The sequence below is a fragment of the Hipposideros armiger genome, unplaced genomic scaffold (genome assembly GCF_001890085.2).
Source record: "Hipposideros armiger isolate ML-2016 unplaced genomic scaffold, ASM189008v1 scaffold_305, whole genome shotgun sequence".
In the NCBI taxonomy this organism is placed as follows: domain Eukaryota; kingdom Metazoa; phylum Chordata; class Mammalia; order Chiroptera; family Hipposideridae; genus Hipposideros; species Hipposideros armiger.
Genome location: NW_017731655.1, coordinates 897,237 through 918,610, shown reverse-complemented (window position 1 = coordinate 918,610; position 21,374 = coordinate 897,237). Strand labels below are relative to the sequence as shown.

Sequence of the window (21,374 nt, the reverse complement as noted above, 5' to 3'; positions counted from 1 at the left end):
TCGGAGAGGATACGATCAGCGCCATGTTAATCTAACCTTCAGCTGTTAATGATTTGCACAAGGATTCCCCTTGATGCTCCAGTATCATCTGAAATATTGTTTTTAAGAGTTTCTGTTAACCCCCGCTTCTCATCTTTTGTCGAAGGGTTGAATGGAATGGATCCTGAGTATCCGCTCTCCTTCTCTGCTTACCTCTTTTTTCTTTTAGTAACAACAAAATAAACAACCATATTTTTAAATTTCGTTTTCAGATCACTTGCTTTGCTGAGCTCTTTTAGATAAAAAAGCTAGAAAAAGTAAAATCCGCTGCAAAACGTACAAAATTCACCACGTTTCATAATTTAGAAATGCTGTTCACACGTATAAGAACAAAAACGAAGCCATTTGCCATTCCCATTCAAGATACGACTACAGAAAAATATGCTCCAAATTCAAGTTCGCAACCTTTCACCTTTCTTTCAAAGGGCACCAGAGTTAACAGCTTGTGTTAGCTTAAGGAGTGTTATGAGTAGTGGGGTGTGAAGGAAAAGAACTGCTGTTCTCTCTCTACCTCCTTCCCTCCTTCTCCCCCCCACCACTCCTTCTCCCCATCTTCCTTATGCTTTTGGGGTTTGTTTTTGGCAAAAATATATTTCTGATTCTTGCACATCCTGCTATAACTGTACCTTTTAAAAATCACACTGCTGAGCAGAAATATAGTACTGAGGATGAAGATTATATTTCTAATAGTTACTATAAGGGAACAATCAAATTTCACATTTGACCAAAGTCAAACTTGAAAACGTAAAAGAAATGCAGAAGCACTCATTCAACTTATGTCTCCCTGAGTTTTCAATAAATCCATTTCGGGCCGGCTGAATGGCGTATTGGTTAAGAGCTGGCTTGGGACGCCAGAGGGCCCCGGTTCGAATCCCACAGATGAAGGCCAGTGACACTGCCCTCTACAGCTAAGATGCTGAACAACAGCTCAACCTGGAGCTGGGCTGCCATGAGTAGCCGGTGATGGTTAGGCTGCAGCCCCTGTGGCAGTCGGTTGCCGTGGGCTACCGTGTGTAGCCAGCAGCCAGCGTGAGCGGCCAGCAGCCGCTGTGAGTGGCCGTCCAGAAGCCAGCAAATGATCTGCCTCACCTGGGAAGAGCGCAATGATGGTGCCAACTTGGGCCAGTGAAGCAATGTCCTCCGCAACTAGACTGAAGAACAAAAGGACAGCAACTTGTCTGTTCCCCTTCCCCCAAATCCCCAGCACTGTTCCCATCCCCCAATTCCCCAATAAAAATCTTTAAAAAAATAAAATAAAATAAAAATAAATCCATTTCAACTCAACAAAATTTGTGATCCATAATCGCACCTGTAGGACACTTCTCAGCTATCAAATTATTTTTACAGTCCACCAGTTGTTCAATTTTGATAAACCTATACTCTTAACTTTCTCAGAAAGAACTACAATAACCCAGTGGGTATTTTTCAATACCAAATCTACCTATCCCTTCCTTGAGTATGTTGAATGCATTTCTTGTTCAGTTCTGTTCAAGGGAGATATGAAACAGAGGACATTAAGGATAATTATAAATTCTTATTTAGAGCATTCTAGTAATTAACTACAAATACCTTGAGATATTATCCTCTGATTCAGAAAACAATGTGCAACCATACACGTAATTTATCAGAGAGTAATTATCATATTTATTATGATTATTAATTTTATTACTTCATGCCTATTAACCTATCTTATTCATAGTAACATTTATAAAATAAATCTTACTTGTAGGTTGACCTCCTAACTAAACAATTTTATTCAATTGTATGAAATGATTTTACCTTTTCTCAGATATCTTTTTTATTTTATTATTATTATTCTTTATTAAAATTCAACTTGGTTTCCCACTGGGCGGTTCACAGAAAAATTCCAAAGAAGTGAGCACTGGTCAGAACCAAAGTTTTTTAAACAGTACAAGAGGCAACGGGTGGGAAGCAGCACAGAGCACATACTTCTAAGGGAATCTCCCCTGACCCTCTGTCTCTTTGGTAAATCCTCCTGTACTGAAGAACCTTCCATTCATGGATTTCTCCTCAATACACATTATAATAACTCTTTCTACAAAGTAGTAGGTCATTTATTATGTACTGTTGTTAGGTCTCTTCATCATCCAATTTATTATCAACATAACACTATGAGGATATTATTATTATTATTATTATTATTATTATTATTATTATTATTTAATTACCAAGTACCAAACATTATTCCAGGCACAGGAGTTAATACTATGAAGAAAGATGAACACCTCTGCTCTCAAGTTGCAAGCAAGCTAGCAGGAAGGGCTGGGAGTGAAAACAAGTGAGGCAATCCCATATCTGGGGTAAGCACAAGATTCCATGGGACCATAATGAAGCGGTGTCTAACACAGGGCGGGTAAACAAAAATGACTGCTGAAGACTGATTCTTCAAGAGAATTCTATGCCTAGACTTAAGAAATGAACCACTGTTGGACATATGGGTGGCTTCCCAAGCAGAGGAAAACACGTGTGACATCCGGGCAATGGCAAGAAGTAGAGTATGGAAGGAACAAATAACGCAAACGGGGGAAGGAGAATGACAGTGGATAGACCAAGGCCTCCATAGATCAGTAAAGGAATGTGTACATTATCTAGGGAATCTGTAGAGTTTCCATTGGATTTCCATTATGGAAATGTTTGGCCACAAATGAAATAGGACTAGAGAGAGGGGACTCACTTAAGGACCACTGTAGTAATCCAGAGTTTTGCGTGATTTTAACCAGGGAGTGCCTGTACACCAGAATGGTATAGTATATGAATTTTCCTGAGGCAAAATTAACTGTCCAATAGATACCAACACCATAAGTCAAGGCCAGGACTCGGGTAGGGTAAATGAAGCACATACCTCAGGCACAAAATTTACAGGGGCACCAATTAGCCAGTAATCAAGATAAATAATAATTGAAGCAGTAATTTTTCATGAATGCATAGAAAAATCCACGATGAAGAAAATACCAAGATTTTAGATGACAGTAACTGAATTCTTTGGAGATATATGTGAAAATTAACGAATTCCTTTTCCCTCAGATTTGAGAATTTCAGTTTATTACATCAGTGCTGCTCACCTTGGAAGCCGAGACAGGACACCAGCTGATATTGATGTTAATGCATCATCCAAACGGCCTGAGGGCTTCCCTTTGTGAATCCAGCTGATAACTAGTTCAAGCAGTATCAAGGAAATGAAAAATGGAGTTGCCTGGAAAGGAAATTGCAGAGAAAAGATGTGATTGTGCTCGGTATACAATTCTCTCACATTTCCTCAGTAGTCATCCCAGAGTGACATCTTATACAAGGAATAGGCGTACACCTTTCCTAGAGAACCATTTTCTCCTAACGAGTACATTTGATTATTTCAGATGTATACTAAACAGGAGCTCCAATTCTATCATCCAATTTGAAAATAAAATGTAAGCAGAGGTAACCATGATAATTGCGCTACGAAAATAAGATTAGCAGGAACATGTTTCAAGTTAGACCTAAAAAATACATTTTAAAATAAGTGCAATTATTTGTCTATTATCTACCCATTATCTACCTGTCACTAAGCTAGACTCGCTTTAAAAGGTATTCCTTAAGGATATACCATGAATCTAGATTTTTCATCTTAGAATTACAGGGATGACAAAATTGAAACTATAGGAACAAAGAATATTCTTCTGAGTATTTAAAAAAATAAGGTCATGTTAAATGCTTGAAACAGCAAGTTTTATTCATTCAGCTTTAATTTTGCTTTATATAATAGGTGTTTTTAGGTTCCACTAATGATGGAGTTGCAATATAAAAAATAATTTATGAAGATGTTAAGTACCACATTTTTTTTCTTAAAAAACCAGAAAGAAGGAATAATATCAAATCCTGAAAAAGTTATGGGTTTCATTCATTTGAAGCTGATCATGAATTGTGAAGTTTCCTAAACTGAACTCCCAAGAACATATTCTCTGATGTCATTTTTTTTTTCTTTCTATTTCTGGCCTGAACTAATAAGTGTTGTAGGAACAATTTTGACAGGGTGGGGAACTTCAGTATTCAAGTTCTAATTCTGGATATTTCCACTTCCAATCATAGCCAGGAACCAAAAGTGAAAAGTGCCTCTAAACACTTCAGAGTTTCAAATAAAACTTGGTTCAAGTTCAAAGTTAGGAAATCAGAGTTGGACTCAGTTAGCTGTATATCCATTCTGCAGCACTACTCTACCAAATTAAAGAGGAAATTGTTTCCTGGGAGGTGGTAGACAAGTTTACCCTTAAAAAAACAAAATTGTTACAAAGTTTAATGATGTCATATAGCCATTCCACACTGAGCTTCCAACAGCTAAATTTGTAATGCTACTGTGTCCAGGAAAACTTTTGAAAGTTTTGTCATATTCTAGAGTGACATATCAGGGAGGGGAGTTTAGTAGAAGATGGTTAAGGATATTGTACAGAAATCTAATTCAAGTACAAATTCTGTGTTTGCTCCATATCTTTAGGAAAAGGAATTGTTTTTTATTAGAATTTAATAATTTGAAGAATGAAAGTGGACAAACACCAAGGATGTATTTAACTTACTTCATATTAAGAAAAAAAGCCAAAGCAGCCTGTTGCCAGATAGTCTCACCTTTTTTACATAGTCAGGCACCTCTTCTAGGGTTTGGAATGAGGTTTCATTGGGCTTCATCACGTAAAACATCATGCGGAATCCCTGGGAAACAGAAACATCCTGTTGGCCTTCCGGGTTCTTCATCTCTGCCCTCGTCTGCTTCCCAGCTGGAGAGAATTTGTGATTCAATGGCTGAAGCCAGAGACTGAACAAAGAAGAGATGTGCTTCACAGAACAAGCCCTTTGTCAGAGAACAGCTAGAAACAAAGCTCCATGGAGAGCTCAGCCAACAGCAGATTCTGTGCTGAAAAGACAGAAAAGTACTGAGATCAAGAACGAGTTCAAAGTTCAGTGGGCGCTGTCCTAGAAACCGGCGTGTGGGGGAGGAAAAGAGGGAATCACGCCCAAATCAAAGATAAACAAACAATAGAGTTTGACCGTAGGTGGAGCTACTTACCCTTAGGGGAAAAAAAAAACAAAAAAAAACCAGACAAACAACAACAAAAAACACATAATACCTCCTTCGAAAGGGGGAGGAAAACAAGTGTTCACTGGTGAAAGTGTAGTCTGAAAAAGTGGACAGAAATTCAAGACTCAATTCGCATGAAGAAATTTTTTTCCCCTCCCTTTTGGAATTCTCATGATGTTCAAGTCTGCTGTCTCCCCACAGAGTCATACATCCTGAAGGGACAGGGTGCTCTAATCTCACTTAACAAGACTAAGCTTGAAAGTCAATAAGCACTGAGTCTGTATATCACACTGGTCTTTGCCTATATATTTTTGGATCTGTATCATGTTACCTTTTGAGTGTTTGCAAAGCAATTTAGAGGCATCTGCCTTATTACACGGTCTACATTGTTTAATGGAATCTTGACTAGTCACATCTGTATTCTTAGAATTTAGGGGGACTGTCTTATTTAAAAAGCTGCCAAGATGTGACTGTGAGACCTTATGTCTGTTTTCTAGGAGGAGCTTAAATTGTTTATTCTTTCTAAGTAGACTAGAGGGCACTTGATGGCATCCTTAGTGAACTAGTGGAGCATCCTCGAATAGCCTCAAGGCTCCACCTAGAATAGCTGTAGTCATCCTGTGGTTATCACCTTAACTTTCATTTTAAAAATGTGTATGTAGATTCAGTTAAATTATTAATACACAATTGTTTCAGAAAAAAAATTAGATAAGCAACAAATAAATTACTACCCAAAGTAATTAACATTTCGGTGTATGTACAGTCAGTTCTGTTATCCTGTGACATATGTGTTGTTAAAAGTCACTATACTATGCAAAACTGCAATAGAAACCACTGGGTTTATGAGGAAAAAAATGGGATTAGAGTTCCAAACTCGTAAACTCTGTAATGACCCCCCACACACACACACACAAAATCAGAACCTAAAAAAAAAGGTGGCACATTTTTAAACGTACATGTTACATAAAGGAATGATAAATACTGCAATAAATCTGTCGCTTTATCTTTCAAAAGACCTGATGTTTGTTTGTGGAAGTAGGCACTGGAAGAGTTACAGATTGTGAGTTACTGTGGAGTCTTGGAAAGAGGCTTACCTGAAGTCAGATAGGAAGTTGTAAACCAGATACGAATCCCATGGCTAGTAACACACAGGTGAACTGAGGACGCTGATACACGTTTAAAGCATGTGCACATGTGTACATTTTGTGTATTCCTAAACCGTTCAGCTCAGTTGGGTGTAACCTTTAACATTCACCTGGTGTTTCTCACTGACAAAATCACACATAAGCATCGATGGCAGGCTCAAGTTATTGCCTAAAATATTAATCCTGTTTGGAACAAATTTGCCGTTTTGAAATATTGCAAAACTGACTGTACTTGCAAATGAATACATATGGACATACATATTTAATAAAAGTGATCAGATTAGGCACAGTGTTTTATTACCTGCTTTTCCATTTTTTTTTTGAATTACATATGTAATGCATGATGGAAGAGAAATATTCAAACATAGTGATATTTAAAGTAAAAATAGCAGCACCCCTTCCCCTCAACATACACACACATATCCTTCCCTTCAACATCACAAGAAAAATTTGTCCTAGTGGGTATTTTTGCATACCTATTTTTCCTACAAAGTTTAATTGTTAGTATCATTATTATTACCAACAGGTAAATGCATTTGTACATACACACATTGTTTGGTTTTTCTGGTAACAGACTATATTAAACAGAAGATATAGCAACTGTCCTCCTTGGAGCCAACAACTTATCAGGAACATTCTTTCACGCTGTATATGAATATACAGCATTTTTGTTTTACTGACTGCTGAGGTGTGTGTGTATTCCAAGTAGGAAAACAAAATGATTTTACGCATTTCAAGTAGAGGAACTTGAATACAAAGAATTAATTACAGAGATGATGGAAGAGTTAAAAGCCAAGTGGGAACAAAGAGGCAATCTAGAGATTAATATCAATAGGAAACCACTAGCATCCTTAAACTATAGGGACAGAAGGAGGAGGTTGTGTGAGTAGAGCTTAGGGGCTGGGTCACCCAGAGAAAGTTAGAGCCACAATGGACCTGTCTAGCACCAGCAGAAAGGGAATGGAAACAAACTGCTGTGGCTTCTCACTTCCTGCCCACCAATCTCCCAGCAGTACTTCCCATTGGCCTAAATGAGTCAAAGTCAGGTGAAAGAGGAGCCTAGGAAAAGACATATGTGAGGCCAGCGCTTGGAGACATACAGCAGAAGAGGAGGAGGTGGGTGGGGGCATGGATCTGAGGAAAAAGTCAACTAAGGGCCATCACACCATCATAACTTAACTGGTTCTCTGTTGTAAAATTAAGTGTAGTCTTCCAGTTGTAGTTAATAAACATAATGCATCAATGAACATCATGGCATAAATACCTTGTACATTTGTGCACATTTTTGCATTAAACAGATTCCTTAGCAATGGAATTATGTTGTTGAAGGCTATGTAAAATTTATGCTTCGATGTTGCTGCTGAATCCACCTCCAAAACTGCCTTTCACTCTTGCTAACACTGGCTCCTATCAATCGTTTACAGTTGTTAGCCAGCTTGATTGGTTAAAAATGTCACCTTGTTTCAATTTGCATTTCCCTAATGATTTTGATAATCATTTCATTACATGTATTAGCCATTTGTTTTTCTTACTGTGATTTATTTTAAAACCTATTTTGCATAACATAATATATAAAATGTATTTTTATTATATTCTCTCTGTATTGATTTATAAGCTACTTGCATTCTATATTTTATATATTTTTCCCGTGTATGTGGCAAATATTTTCTCAGTCTTTATTTTTTTTTGAATTGTGTTACATATATGTTGTCATTCAGCAGTTACAACTTTTTGTCTGCTATTATCTTTTATTTTATTACTTCTTCCTTTGGGCCTGGCTTATGAATGTTTTCCTCACCAGAATTCTATAAAAATAATCTATGTTTTCTTCTAGAATTTTTTAGTTTACAGAATAATTTTTTGTCTGTTGTCATTCCTTTCATTACCTGGAGTTTATTTTGTATCTGGTATGAAGTCATTAGTTCATGTTATACCTTCCTTATCAGCCCTAGATGGACATCACAGCTCTTCCCATCAGTTAGAGTCAGTACTTTTAACATGATTCTTTTACATATCCTGGCTGTTTCCAGGCTCTCCACTCAGTTCCACTGATATGTCTATTCTTGTGCTGGTACCATGTTGTCTTAATTATCGTACTATCATAATAAATTCTGGTAACTCATAGAATAATTTCTCATTTATGAATGTTATTTTTCAAAAATTTTAAACTATGTTTTTACATTTGCTCTAATGGGCCTATTTAGACTAAACATAAAAGAATTCTATTGGCATTTTAACTGGACCTTCATTAAATTCACGGATTGATTTGGAAGAATTGACATAATGGGCACTCAATAAACTCGTCTGGAACAAATAAGCATACATACTACACTTATTTAAACTTAGTTCTTCGTTTAAATGATGCCAATGCTCACTGCTAATCCTTGTGTTTCTTATCTTCTCCGTTCTTCTTTTCTTTTTTTGTTCTGATGTAAATTGCAAAGTTATCTTCTTTTTTTTCAGAATGGTACATATATAATTGCATACCTTGCTATAGTTTTTTCATATATATGTATATATATGAAGAATAACTTGGCTAAATATAAAATCTCTCATTCAAAAATTAATCCCATCAAAATTCAACAGATGAACCTGGGCAGGAAGTCTGTCAGGTGAAGCCATGGTGTATAGAACAGGGGGCTTGAAACCTGTGACTGAATCAGAAAGAGGAAGCCCAAGATAGTGTCATGTGCCTTTCTGTCCTAATATCTATGTCAAATCTCTGTCCAAAGCTTCCCAATCACTGGGGCCCTGATTGCAGTCCCTTCTTTTATCTAATTAAAGTGGAAATGCTTGAGGAGAGCCCGATAGGAGTGACAAGCATCCCAGGAGAACGCAAGACATGAAAACCTGCTACTCTTAGTGCTGTCATTTGCAAATAAATCAGTGCAAAAAGATTTCAGAAACTTTTTGTATTGAAAGAGACATTAAAAAAAGAACTGATTGGAGATCACTAGGGATATTGATAAGTGTACATTCAGGAAAGCAAAATAATAGCAATTTGAACAGGGAAAGTTTAATATTAAGAATTGCCAGCTACAACAGGGAATTGCAGTGATGAGGAAGTGATTAAAAAAAAATAAGGAAACTCTAAAGAATATAGGAATAGCAGATATGAGGAGCAGCCACTATCCTCAGGACTGGACTGAGGAATTTGCTGGAAATCATGTTGGAGGAAGTCATGGAGAGGACGTGACCTCCACTTGACCCAAGAGCTGGACCCACGGCAACTGGAGGCTCATCACTGCCTCCCCTGTCATTGGTGTATAAGTTCCGCCCACCATTCCAATAGCTTAAGCTATTTTCAAGGACACAACCTTAACAGAGCAATGTGTTGTTGATGTGACTGAATTCAGTTAAGATCTCTGTATAAACTTTGAATATTCAGGTGGGTGGGTGTGGAGATCTACTTATCTTGCAGTCTCCCCAAGACAAGCCTTGTATGTAAATTCCCTTGTTTATTTAACCTGGGACCTACCAATTTGGACCTGTCTGCCTCTGTCTTCAGTCTCTCCTTGCAGTTTGCATAGGAGGGCCAGTTTCTGATTTCACCTAGGACGCTCCTGAAATTTTGAACCAACAAATCAGCCCTCTAAGATGACTGGGAAAACTGTTGACCAGGAATATCTCAAGGAGGTGCTTCCCTGCAAAACCACCTGAGGGGGTAAAGCAGTCAACTGCCAAGCGCTGCAGAAATGGGCACTGGAGAATGCCCCAGGGCTGTAAGTCACAGCGAAGTGAGCCCATGGGAACCAGAAAGGAAAACCTTCTCCCTTAACAATGACTGTGCAGGTCTCCCTCCTGACAGCTTAATAGCATGTCGGCTATCACAGGAAAAATATTTAAAGGACTCAGATCCATTCTCACAGATCAATCAAGTGTGAACTTAGAGATGAGAAGCAATACCTTTAAAACTAACACAGGACATAGCACTCTTTAGTAATTACAAAAAAGTCTTCTTTGGCATAGTCTTTAATGCATGTGATACTGAGTCTCACTGTTTACAAAATTATAAATCATGTAGAAAGTTTTATAGGAGGCGCTCATTGTAAAAGAAAGGGCATAGGAGAATCTCTGCACACAGTTCTGCATTTTCCTTTAGCACTGAACATTTCAGACTAATATTAAGCTTGAGTCCAACTTGACGTTGTTCCCCCTAAGTTACCCATTTCTGCTTCTTGGATACTCATAGAGTATTTTTGTGCCCTTGAAATTAGTCATCTTGGTGTGTTATTTCTTTGGTAGGAATATATTGAAGAGGTAACCCTCTTTAAACTTCAGGTTTTAGTCTTCCTGTGCTTAAGGAATTTTTCTGCTATCGTATTTTTGCTTATTATTTCTGTTTCATTTATGTATTTTTTACATTTCTTCACAAATGTGATTTATCTGTTTATCAGATCCCATTTGTCTTGCACATTCATGTATTTTCTCTGACCATTTTCATCTCTTGTTTTCTTATTCTTTCTAACAAAACTTAAATTTTTGAGTATATTTTTCTTCACTGTTTATTTCTTCCTTCTGGTTCTACTTTAAATTCTACAGTGATATTATTTGTTGCCTTAATTTCTCTTCTACACTCTCTTGTCCTATTATGTCTATTTATTTATTTATTTATTTTTTTAGCTGAGACATCCTGCCACCTATTGGCAGCTCAGTGGCAGCTCAGCTTGGGCCAGGCATCAAACCGCTGTTGCTCAGAGCTCAAACTCTTGAGCGAGCTCTTAATCAACTGAGCCACTTGGCCAGCCCCCAATTATGTCTATTTTTTATCATATAATCTTCTTCTTCAAATTTACTTCCTATTTAACTTCTTTGTGTGCATTAAAGATTAGTACCTAAAATATTCTTAATTTACTAAAGGGTAATAAAAGTATGTCCATCTCTACCCCTCTCCCCCACGTCTCCATTCCTGATTGGTTTATTCTTAAATGGGTGCAGGTCTTTTTATGCTTCTTTTTTGTTTTGTTTTGTTTTTTTCCTTAAAAAAGATGTGGTGGCTAGTCCTTGGCGTTACACCCCCAGCTCTATGTAGAACTTTGGAGTTTAGACTTATCTCATCAGCCTAGGGAGTGGAGGAGAAGCTATGAACATGACCCATCTCCAAAAGCTCTAATGCGTTATCAGTGAGATGGAACTGCAGTAGCAGTAGCCAGTTTTCTTTTTTCTTGGTTCTCTTCTCCTTTGCCTCTTTCTACTCCAGTCATGAAAAAGAAATTTTCAGGTATTCTTCCTGCAATTTCTATTTGTTAAGGTTGAGGAGTTCCCATGACCTACTGGGAGGTGGGCTTCCAGTCAGAAAACTTGTCTTTTGATTTTGGACAATTTGACAATTAGGAAAAATGAGAATTTGTTTATAGAAAAGCATCTCAATCCGTGGGCTTTCTCTTTGGTGAGAAACTGTATAATTTCCTCCACCCTAGATGATGCCATTCTCGTCTGCTGTTATTGACCCTAAAGGTCAAATGACTCCTATTAGAGTTGGTCAATCTTAGCCAATTCTCATCACCCATCCTGACCACATGCAGGTTACAGGGTTCATCAACTCCAGCAGAGGTATCTGACTCTGCTTTTGAGGATCTGGGTTGAAATAGTAGAAATAGTAGCACATGGTGTAGTCATCTGTCTGCTAAGTGTTAAGAAAAAGACATCGAGGTGACTTCAAGGTGAAAGCAAGAAAGGAAGACCCTCACCTTTTCCATGGGGCTGACACATGTCCAGCTTTTACCCTTCCAAATGAGGGCATATTTAGTTCTTACTCCTGTTGTTCAACTCTTCTTATAAGGACCACCTATGACCTCATTCAACCTCAATTACCAGTGTAAAGGTCCTATCTCCAAATACAGTCATTCTGGGGACCAGGGCTTCAACATATGAATTTGGGGGAGTCACAATTCATTTCATAGCACCTCTCCATATATCTTTCTTTTTAGTCACTGAGTCTATTTTTGGGAATTGGGCTGGAAGCCTGCTGTTACATCATCATTTTTAAAAGTTTATTTTTCTAAGACTATAAAAATAATATATGTTCCCTGTAGAAATATAAGAAGATGCAGAAAATGCTTTTAAAAAATGTAAGTCATCATAATCCCACCAATCTGATTAGAGTCTCACTAATATTTTAATGTACATCTTATGTTTAAGGTTCGTTCAGAGGCATTATTTTACATAGATGAGTTCACACTCTGTCATTTAGGTTCACCTTTTTAAAATTTGGAAGCTACATGATGAGTGACAAAGCCTCAGTAAGGAAGACGTCTTGGTCCCTGAATCACTACTTGGATGAGAGCTAACCATCAATCAGGACATTATGTAAGTAAAATTTAAACTTGTAATGTGTTGGTTTGTTTGTTTGTTTGTTTGTTTTGTTTTTTGTATTTCAGTTGTTATTGCCTGAGGCTAGTGGTGCCCTCTAGTATAGACAGAAAACATTGGAAGGTTTTGAACAGAAGAGTCACATAATCTAACATAGGTATTAAAACCATCAGCCTGGTTTCTGTGTGAAGAATAGACTTTAAGGCAGAGAGTGAAAGCATGGGACTGTTCAGAAGTCACTGGTGTAGTTTAGACATTACATGTCGGTGACTTTCAGTAGGGTGGGCTCAGTAGAAATAGTGAGAAGTGGAAAGATTCTGGATACATTTTGATGGTAGAGATGACCAGGTTTACTAACACACTGGCTGAGGAGACATGCATAGTTTAAAAGTTTGGTTTAAACAGATGAAAGAAAGGAGTTGTTATTTACTACAATGGAAAAACTGGGATATTGGGTTTTAAACATGATATGAAATGCCTGTAGACATCTAAATGGACATGGTTGCAGCAGTTGGCTATATAAATCTGGAATTCAAAGCTCAAAATAGAAGAATTGGCTATGCATAGAGAGAAAAAGTACTAACAAGAATAACTACAAGCCAAGCATAAAGATGATATGTATATAGAGACCCTTCAACCATGTTCATAAGTCTAACCAATACTCATTTTTCATTTGAAAACCGTATCGATTATTTTTATCTTTCTTGCATGACAATATTTTTATAGTTTAAATATAGAAACATTAAATATTATAATTTGCACATTACTATGAATAATCTCATTATAGAAGAAATGAAAGGATATGCCCTATTCCTATTTTAATACATAGTACAGTAAGGATATATTTTAATGTTAAGAAATTGCTAAACTCTTTTCCAGTGTATGCACGATTTAGCATCCCCACCAGTATGAGAGTTCCAGTTCCTCTGCATGCTTTCTAGTATTTGGTATATCCAGGCTTATTTTCATTTTTCATTGTATTTTTTATATCTAAATGGCTGCATAATTTTTATAGAATACCGTTGTCACAATATGAAGTTTATTATTTACACTTCTATTTTATTTCTCTCTTTCTCTCTCTCTCTCTCCATATACATATATATATATATATTTGAGGGCAATTTAGAAAAATAATATAGCTATGAGTGGCCCACATTTTAATATTGTCTCTAGGAGTCTTTGAATCCTTTGTATTAATACTTTTCATTAGAAAATGGCACCATATGAAACTTAAATCAATCTCTCTATTTTCTTAGATCAGATTTTATTACTTTTGGCCAAAGTCCTTTCCACGACTTAGAAGGCAAAGATCAGGTAGAACATGATCTTTAAAGAAATTTATGGCATACACTTGAGTTCAGAGCTCAAAAAACAAATAGTATTTCAGAAGTTATTTCTTTAAAATTCCATCAAGTTAATACATCTCATTGTTATTTAAACAGTAGTCAGTGCCAAAAGAGCAACTCAAAGTGCTACACACATATCAGTGTCAGAATATATGTAACTCGCTCTTTATAGGATTGATTTTGAGTCAAAGTTGGAGTTAATCCAAAGGCACAGTACACAATAAAAGAATGTGAAAAGTCTCAAGAGTATTTTTTTTAAATAGCTCATGAGATTCTCTGCAAAGAGAAGGATTTCTTTTGAAAAATATACTTGAAAACACAAAATAACACATATAACTCAGAGATTAATCTATTGTGTAATAAATACTTTAAAGGTTCTGACAAGTCCAGCAGCATGTAAATTTATTTTAATGGACTCCACTTGCAGTTTCTACAGAATTACTGTTAATCTAATACTTGCAAACACATCTGAGAATCTGTGTGACATGGTGCATGGTTTGGGGATCGCTGTCTAACTCAGAGTCTCTGTAGGGCTGTTTCTCTGTTAAGGAAAGGATGGACACCTATCTTTGGTAACAGTAATTAATGCTCATGATCTGAGGGGAAAATCGCTATAAAAGACTTGTATACGCTCAAAAATATAAAAAAGGCAAGATTAGTTAGTGTTCTACGCTACCTATGAAAGTATGTTTCTAATAACACCAGCAGATCAGACAAAGCCCTTAACCTAAGTATCCATCACAGAACCTGCTGCCTGTTGATGAAAGGACCTATGAACCTTCCTTTATGAAACAGAGTTGAAGCAATTCATCGTAGACATAAATCCAGTTCTTATCATTCTCTAGGACATGTGGTTAGGAATTTCTCTCTCGTTTCAGTCCCAAGAAGAATGTGTTTCTCCTGAACAGCATTTGTGTTATTTAATTTTATGGATGCTATGAATCACCTACCTAATCATGTTTCCCACTTCAGATGGTTTAATATGTAGCTTAGTGCCAAATTTATATCATAAATCTGGCAAGTGTATGGGATTCAAGTGGTGGCATACTAAACTCACCTCTGGATTCACGTTGATTTCTGCTGATGTTTTCCTAGCTTAATTTTTATCAGCTATTTCACCCTGTTTTATTAAGCTTTACTGAGTGTATTGGTATAAGTTTTAATTTCTTCTTGTCATGTGGCAAGGAATTTTTTTTTAAGTTAATAGATTATTTAATGAGTGAAAAGAGCAACCTCCTAGTTATTATCTCATTTTGATAGGCATTTGTCAGGAGACATACATTATTTTTTATTATTCTAATAAAACATATTGTAATTAAGAAGAGCCAGTATCTGCTGGGCTATGACTTCTGGGTGATGCCAATGAAAAAAACTGAAGGTGTTCAGGGGACCAATTCATTATCCAAGCCAACTGATAAAGTTTTCATTTATTTTCATTTTTCTTTCAAGCAGCATCTCTGCAAATACTTTTCAATCATAGTTAACTTTTACTTCAGACTTTTTCTTGGCAAAAGGGGATTGAATGTATTTAGTATTTTGTATAAGGAACTAGGCTGCTATGTATTTCAAAAATATAACAGGGATGTCTGGATCCTCCTTTCGGGGTGTAGCAAATAAGAATTTACCACAGCATTAGAAAAAAACAGTCCTCAATTACACACACCTCAGCATAGCTCCCCCATGCCCTCCTTCCAGAATCCTCCACTGTAGGTGTGGGATGAGGGTGGGGGGATAGTGGGGTGAGGGAGAGGGGATAGTGGGGTGGTAGGGTGTTCTATTTGGAAGAGGACAGTCCCACCTTGCTATTGTAACCCAAATATAAAATTCTACCTCTGAGCATGGGTTACTCCACAACCACAATGCGATCAGAACTTATTTGCTTTATAAGGAATCACTGTGCTATTGTTGCCATCACCTAGTCAAACATTCTTGTGTCCCAGCTGAAATAAAAAGTATCTAAAAGATATCTTCTGTTCATTTTCGCTGCCACTACTGGAGCAGTGTTGCATATTATTGTCACCTGCCCTGTTCAAAGAATAAATTAGATGCCTCATTACCTGCTTACTGAAAGAACACTCCTAAGTCATAGGAGTTCTTCAAAGTAAAAGAGAAAATACCTCACACAAATATATATCCAAAGCCACATACCTTCTGCACTTTCCCCACTCCCTTAAAACTGCATCAAAACTTCAAACCTCTACTCTTCAAAAGTCACTGTTGAGAGAATAAAAAAATAGCCAAATACTGGGAAAAAATATTTACAAGTCCTATGTTTAATAAAAGACTTTGATCCAGAAGAATCAAATAATTCTGAAAACTCAAAACCAATCTAATTATTAAAAATGGGCAAGAGATTTGAGGAGACACTTCACAAAAGACCATTCAAATTGCAAATCCGTACTTATGTCATTAGTCACTGTCATTAGCTACTGGGGAAATGCATATTAAAATCACTACACACCTACTAGAATTGATAAAATTAAAAAGACTGTTAATACCAAGTGTTTCTGAGAATGTGAAGGAACTGAGACCCTAGTATATTACTGGTGCGAATGGAAAATGATACAAATCACTATGGAAGTCTGGCAGTTTCTTTTAAAAAGAAATATACTCTTACCTTATGTGTGTGCTATGTGCCATTGAGTCAGCTCTGACTTCTGGCGACCCTGTGAATGAGTGACGTCCACAATGTTCAGTCCTCAACAGGCCTGCTCAGCTCCTGTAGACTCAAGCCTATGGCTTCTTTTATGGGGTCAGTCCATATCAAATTTGGTCTTCCTATTTTCCTGTTGTCCTCTATTTTCCCCAGTATTATTGTCATATGACATCCATTTAACTCTTAGAAATGTTCTGAAAGAAATAAACTATATACCCACACAAATACTTGCACACATGTTCATATCACACTTATCTGTATTTTAAATAGACAAATCCCATGAATCCATAGGGTTATTATATAACATAATGTCCTCATACCACATTGGCTTTTGGGGAATATTCAGTTGTTCTGTCAGGCTGCACCGCACAGCATACACCTAGGAACCTAACTTGATTCTCCCATATCTTTTACTTTCTTTTTTTTTTTTTTTTTTTTAGCTGAGCCATCCCGCCACCTGTTGGCAGCTCACGGCTGCTCAGCTCGGGCTGACTCGAACCGCTGTTGCTCAGAGCTCAAACTCTTGAGCGAGCTCTTAACCAACTGAGCCACTCAGCCGGCCCTCCATATCTTTTACTTTCCACATCTAGTTTACATCAACTTCTGTAGGTTCTACCAGCAAACCTGTATTGTACCACAACGTATTAGTGAGTTGTGAAATCATTATAGTGGGTCATGAGTAGAATTTTAAAAATAAAATAGAACAGGAAGAAAGATAAAATTATTTCAAAATGTCAACATTTCTTAACAGTTATAAAATTAGCATCATCTCGTGAAATTTTGTTTCAGCTACATACATGCCACTCCAAGACACACACATCTTAGAGGTTAGAAGTTTGTTATTTTTTAAATCTAAATTGCAGAAGAAAAAAAAAATATTGAAGACTACTGCTCTATATCTGAATCGTTCTTTACATTTTTACTGATACCATCCATCAAGCCTCCTCCATGCCTCTCCAGAACCTTCTGTCTTACCTCCCTGCTTTCTCTCCAACATGGTCTGAATCCACTGCCCACACAGCAACCAGAAAATCTTTTTGGTATGTGAACCAAAACAACCCTTTTCCACCTTAAAATTTGACATTCCCTTTCATTGCTTTTGGAACAAAACAAGTACATGTCCCTTTGCCCGCCTTACCTTGATCTGAGCATATGACATGAGCTGGCTCCTGACTATCCAAGGAACAAGCTCACTGCTCCCTCCTACCCCCTCCATGTTACGCCTTGTGATTTCTGTTAGTGTCTCCAATGTACCTCAGCATCTTTAAGCTTATTTTTGGCTCTGCCTTGCATACTTTTTGTGGCCTCTTAGCATCCTTGGATCCTTCTAATGTTTCATGAATAGTGTAAATATGCCCTCTGACTCCTGGATATCACTGCTTGAGTACTACATATGTATTTAGAACTTAACACATCACATTGAGCTCATCATTGTTTATTCCTGCCCCCCTCCTCACATCACCATCATCAAAGCTGTGTGTCTTTCCAAAATCCTTACCTCTACAAATAGTACCACTTTTTAGAGTATAGCCATGTGCCACTCAACGACAGGGATACATTCTGGGAAATGAGTCCTTAGGCAATTTTGTTGTTTTGTGAATACCATTGAGTGTACAAACCTAGATGGACCCCCATACTATACACAAAGGCTGTATGGTAGAGTATATTGCTTCTAGGCTGCAAACCTGTATAGCATGTGACTGTACTGAATATTAATATTGTAGGCAATTGTAACACAATGGTCAGTTTTTGTGGATCTAAACATATCTAAACATAGAAAAGGTACATTAACAAGACAGTATAAAAGATAACAGTGATACACCTGTACATGGCACTTACCGTGAAAGGAGCTCGCAGGACTGGGACGTGCTCTGGGTGAGCCACTGAGGAGAGTGAATGTGAAGGCCTCAGGCATGACTCTCCACTGCTGTAGACCTCATCAGCACTATACACCAGCATCACCATAAATGTGAATGACATGTTGCACTAGAACTTTATGACAGCTATGAAGTCACTAGGCATTAGGCAATTTTCAGCTCCATGATAATCTTTTGGGACCACTGCTTGTTGATTGAAATGTTATGCAGCACATGACTGTGTAGATGTTTCTAGAGTTTAGATGCATCCTGAGTCCTCTCACTCTCACATCTATCTTATCTCCAAGTCTTGTCCATTCTACTCCTGATGCCAGGTAGATGTCTGTTTTCAACCAAAGGGCATTGTATATTAGAGCAACAGGGAGTTTGAAGCACACAGATTTCCAGGATTTTCCAACTTTATAGGTTTTATCATACTATGACATAATTTGCAACATGTATGCTTATCGCTATGCCTCTGCAATGCCCACTGTGTGCGTTCATGGCTTTGGTAGTGGATTGGGAGCCTCGATCATGCCTGCATTACGGTAGAGGCCTCTAAACCCCATGGCAAAGGGAGCACAGCTGGCAAGTTTGAGCTTCATGTCAGTTCCCACCTGCAGCGGTCTCCTGCAAATATGCAGCAATGCTGGGATTTTTCTTTTTTAAAATCCTTTCCTACATATTCTGTACTAGCCTTTCCTTGTCTTCACCTTTAACTTTTTTGATATTCTTTTAAGATAAGAAATGTTTGGTAGCTTTGTATAAACTTTCAGCCAATTTAAATAATTTTTTTTTGTTAAATTTATTTGTAATATCCCTTGAAAAAAAGTATAAGTTTTTCTTAGAAGCTCTTTTTTTTCCAGAAAATATATTTGCTGGTTCATGTACTTAAATTAACACTTCACCTCTGAAATACTGAATAGCTCTGAAACAGCCTTCAGGTACTTAGATATGTGGTGTCTTTTTGATAATTCAAATTATCTTGAGGTAAATTAACAAAGAGTTGCACCCCTACACACACAGTAAGTCTCCCACCTCTATGACAACCTGAGTAATGATATAGTATTTATTCCTGCTACAGACACATATCATTTGGTATCCTTATGCTAATTGATAGCAAAAGAAAAACACAAAGAACCTTTTCTTCATCTCAAAGAAAGCAATGCTGAGTCCAATGTTGAGTTCATGGCTGACTGATTTTTAATAATTTCCTTTATTCATTCAGTAACTTTTTCAGTTACGCATTTTATAAATTAATTTTTTTCTTATTTGTATTTCTTATATATTAAAATGTATTTTATTTTTATTATTTTATATATTAAACATTTATTTTTATTATATATTTTTGACATTTTTATTTTTATTACTTTATTACATATTATATATTATTTTCATTATATATTAAACATTTAATATTTTATTTTTGTTGTGTTATTTTTATTACCATCAATTTATAGAAAGTAATATTGAGTGTTCATTTATAATTTAATTTTTATAATATAAATTTTCTTATTTAAATAATTATACTAATTAAATAATTATACTCGTTATTTAAATGGATTCAAGACATTTAATAAATAACTGGTTTAGCAAAACTTTCAAAATTGCTACTCACATGACTAAAGATTGACTAATATTTTTTTATCTTATTTAATCCTTATGAGGCATGTATTATTTTATCTTACAGATGTGACAACAGGGAGTTAAAAAGAGTACCTAAACTATTGAAGGTCAATATATTTATAACTTTAAAAAAGTGACCAAAGTTGAAGATAAATATGCCCTAGGTAAATGCAACATTTTTGACCATCACTTAGGCATTAAAGGTGACAAGGATAAAAAATGAACTTTAAGGACCCTCCAGTTCTGTTAATGACAGTCATGTGAGCCCATGCTTAGGATAGAATGTGTTCAGTGCCTTAGCAGAAATAACTCTAAAAGGGGGCACCAAAGAGGAGATAGAACGTATTCATATTGACCTGTCTAGAAGGTGAAAATTCAAATAGTGAATTCTGATTCAAACAATAGGAATATTAAATATGTACATATAAGGTAAATTAAAATTTTAAAAACTGGAATTTACCCACCTACTAACATCAGAGTGCTTTATATGAAATATATTTTTACATTCTATTTGATGGGAATTAATGAGATATCTAAAAGACAATGATATTCATCAAACTTGAGTGGGAGCAGAAATTTCATTCACTTTGAAAGCAAGCAATATTCTCACTTCGCTGGGCTATTTCTGACCCATTCACACTTCAAAACAGAGAATCCCCAGATGCTTCCTGTTTGAGATTCTGAATGCTGGGCCTAAACTAAACACAACTGAGAAAGTCCAAGTTGGAGAGAGGCAAGACGGAACAATGTGAAACAAGCAACCACTTACTGGATTTGAAATGCTCTTCAGAACTGAGCCAAAGCAATTTATTTCTATTACTTAACATTATCTTGGAATAGTAAAACAAGCTAACAAAAAAGACAACATTCTTGAAAAAATGAATCTCATATTGTTTTTTCAACTATTTGCAGATTATATGAAAATTGGCAGTGGTCTAATTTTAGGGATTTATATAACATTTATTATTAGTCTGGTTACTAAGTGTAGCACAGACTCTTGGTACAGAAAATACCAAACCAAAAGCTGCATTTTGGCCAGCACCTATAGGTTAGGTGTGGCTGCTCTCTTGTTATGGAGTGCGTGTGTGTGTGCGTGTGTGTGTGTATGCGTGCATGCATACGCAAGATTGTACTTAAAAAAAATTCATGGAACTGACATATCTAACAGAAAAAGAAATATGTTTGCATTAGGTCGTCATGTCAGCCAAGTTGCTTGGTAAATCTTCAAAGTCAATGGTAAGTCAAGGCCTAGTTTATTCCTTTTTTTTTTCTTTTTTTTCTAAAATTTTTATTGGGGAATTGGGGGGTTGGGAACAGTGCTGGGGAATT

General features: G+C 36.5%; 1 protein-coding gene across 2 annotated transcripts in view; it reads right to left on the bottom strand.

Annotated features, from left to right (window-relative positions):
* Positions 1 to 4,957, bottom strand: part of AGMO (alkylglycerol monooxygenase) — a 329,212-nt gene extending 324,255 nt beyond the window's left edge. For both annotated transcript variants that reach the window (XM_019659889.1, XM_019659890.1), the window contains exons 1-2: positions 4,654 to 4,957; positions 3,123 to 3,253 (exon numbers count right to left, since the gene is read on the bottom strand). In XM_019659889.1, coding sequence (XP_019515434.1) covers positions 3,123 to 3,253; positions 4,654 to 4,779 — 257 coding nt within the window. In that variant the 5' untranslated portion in view covers positions 4,780 to 4,957. The remainder of the gene's footprint in view (positions 1 to 3,122; positions 3,254 to 4,653) is intronic.
* Between the last annotated feature and the right edge of the window lie 16,417 nt (positions 4,958 to 21,374).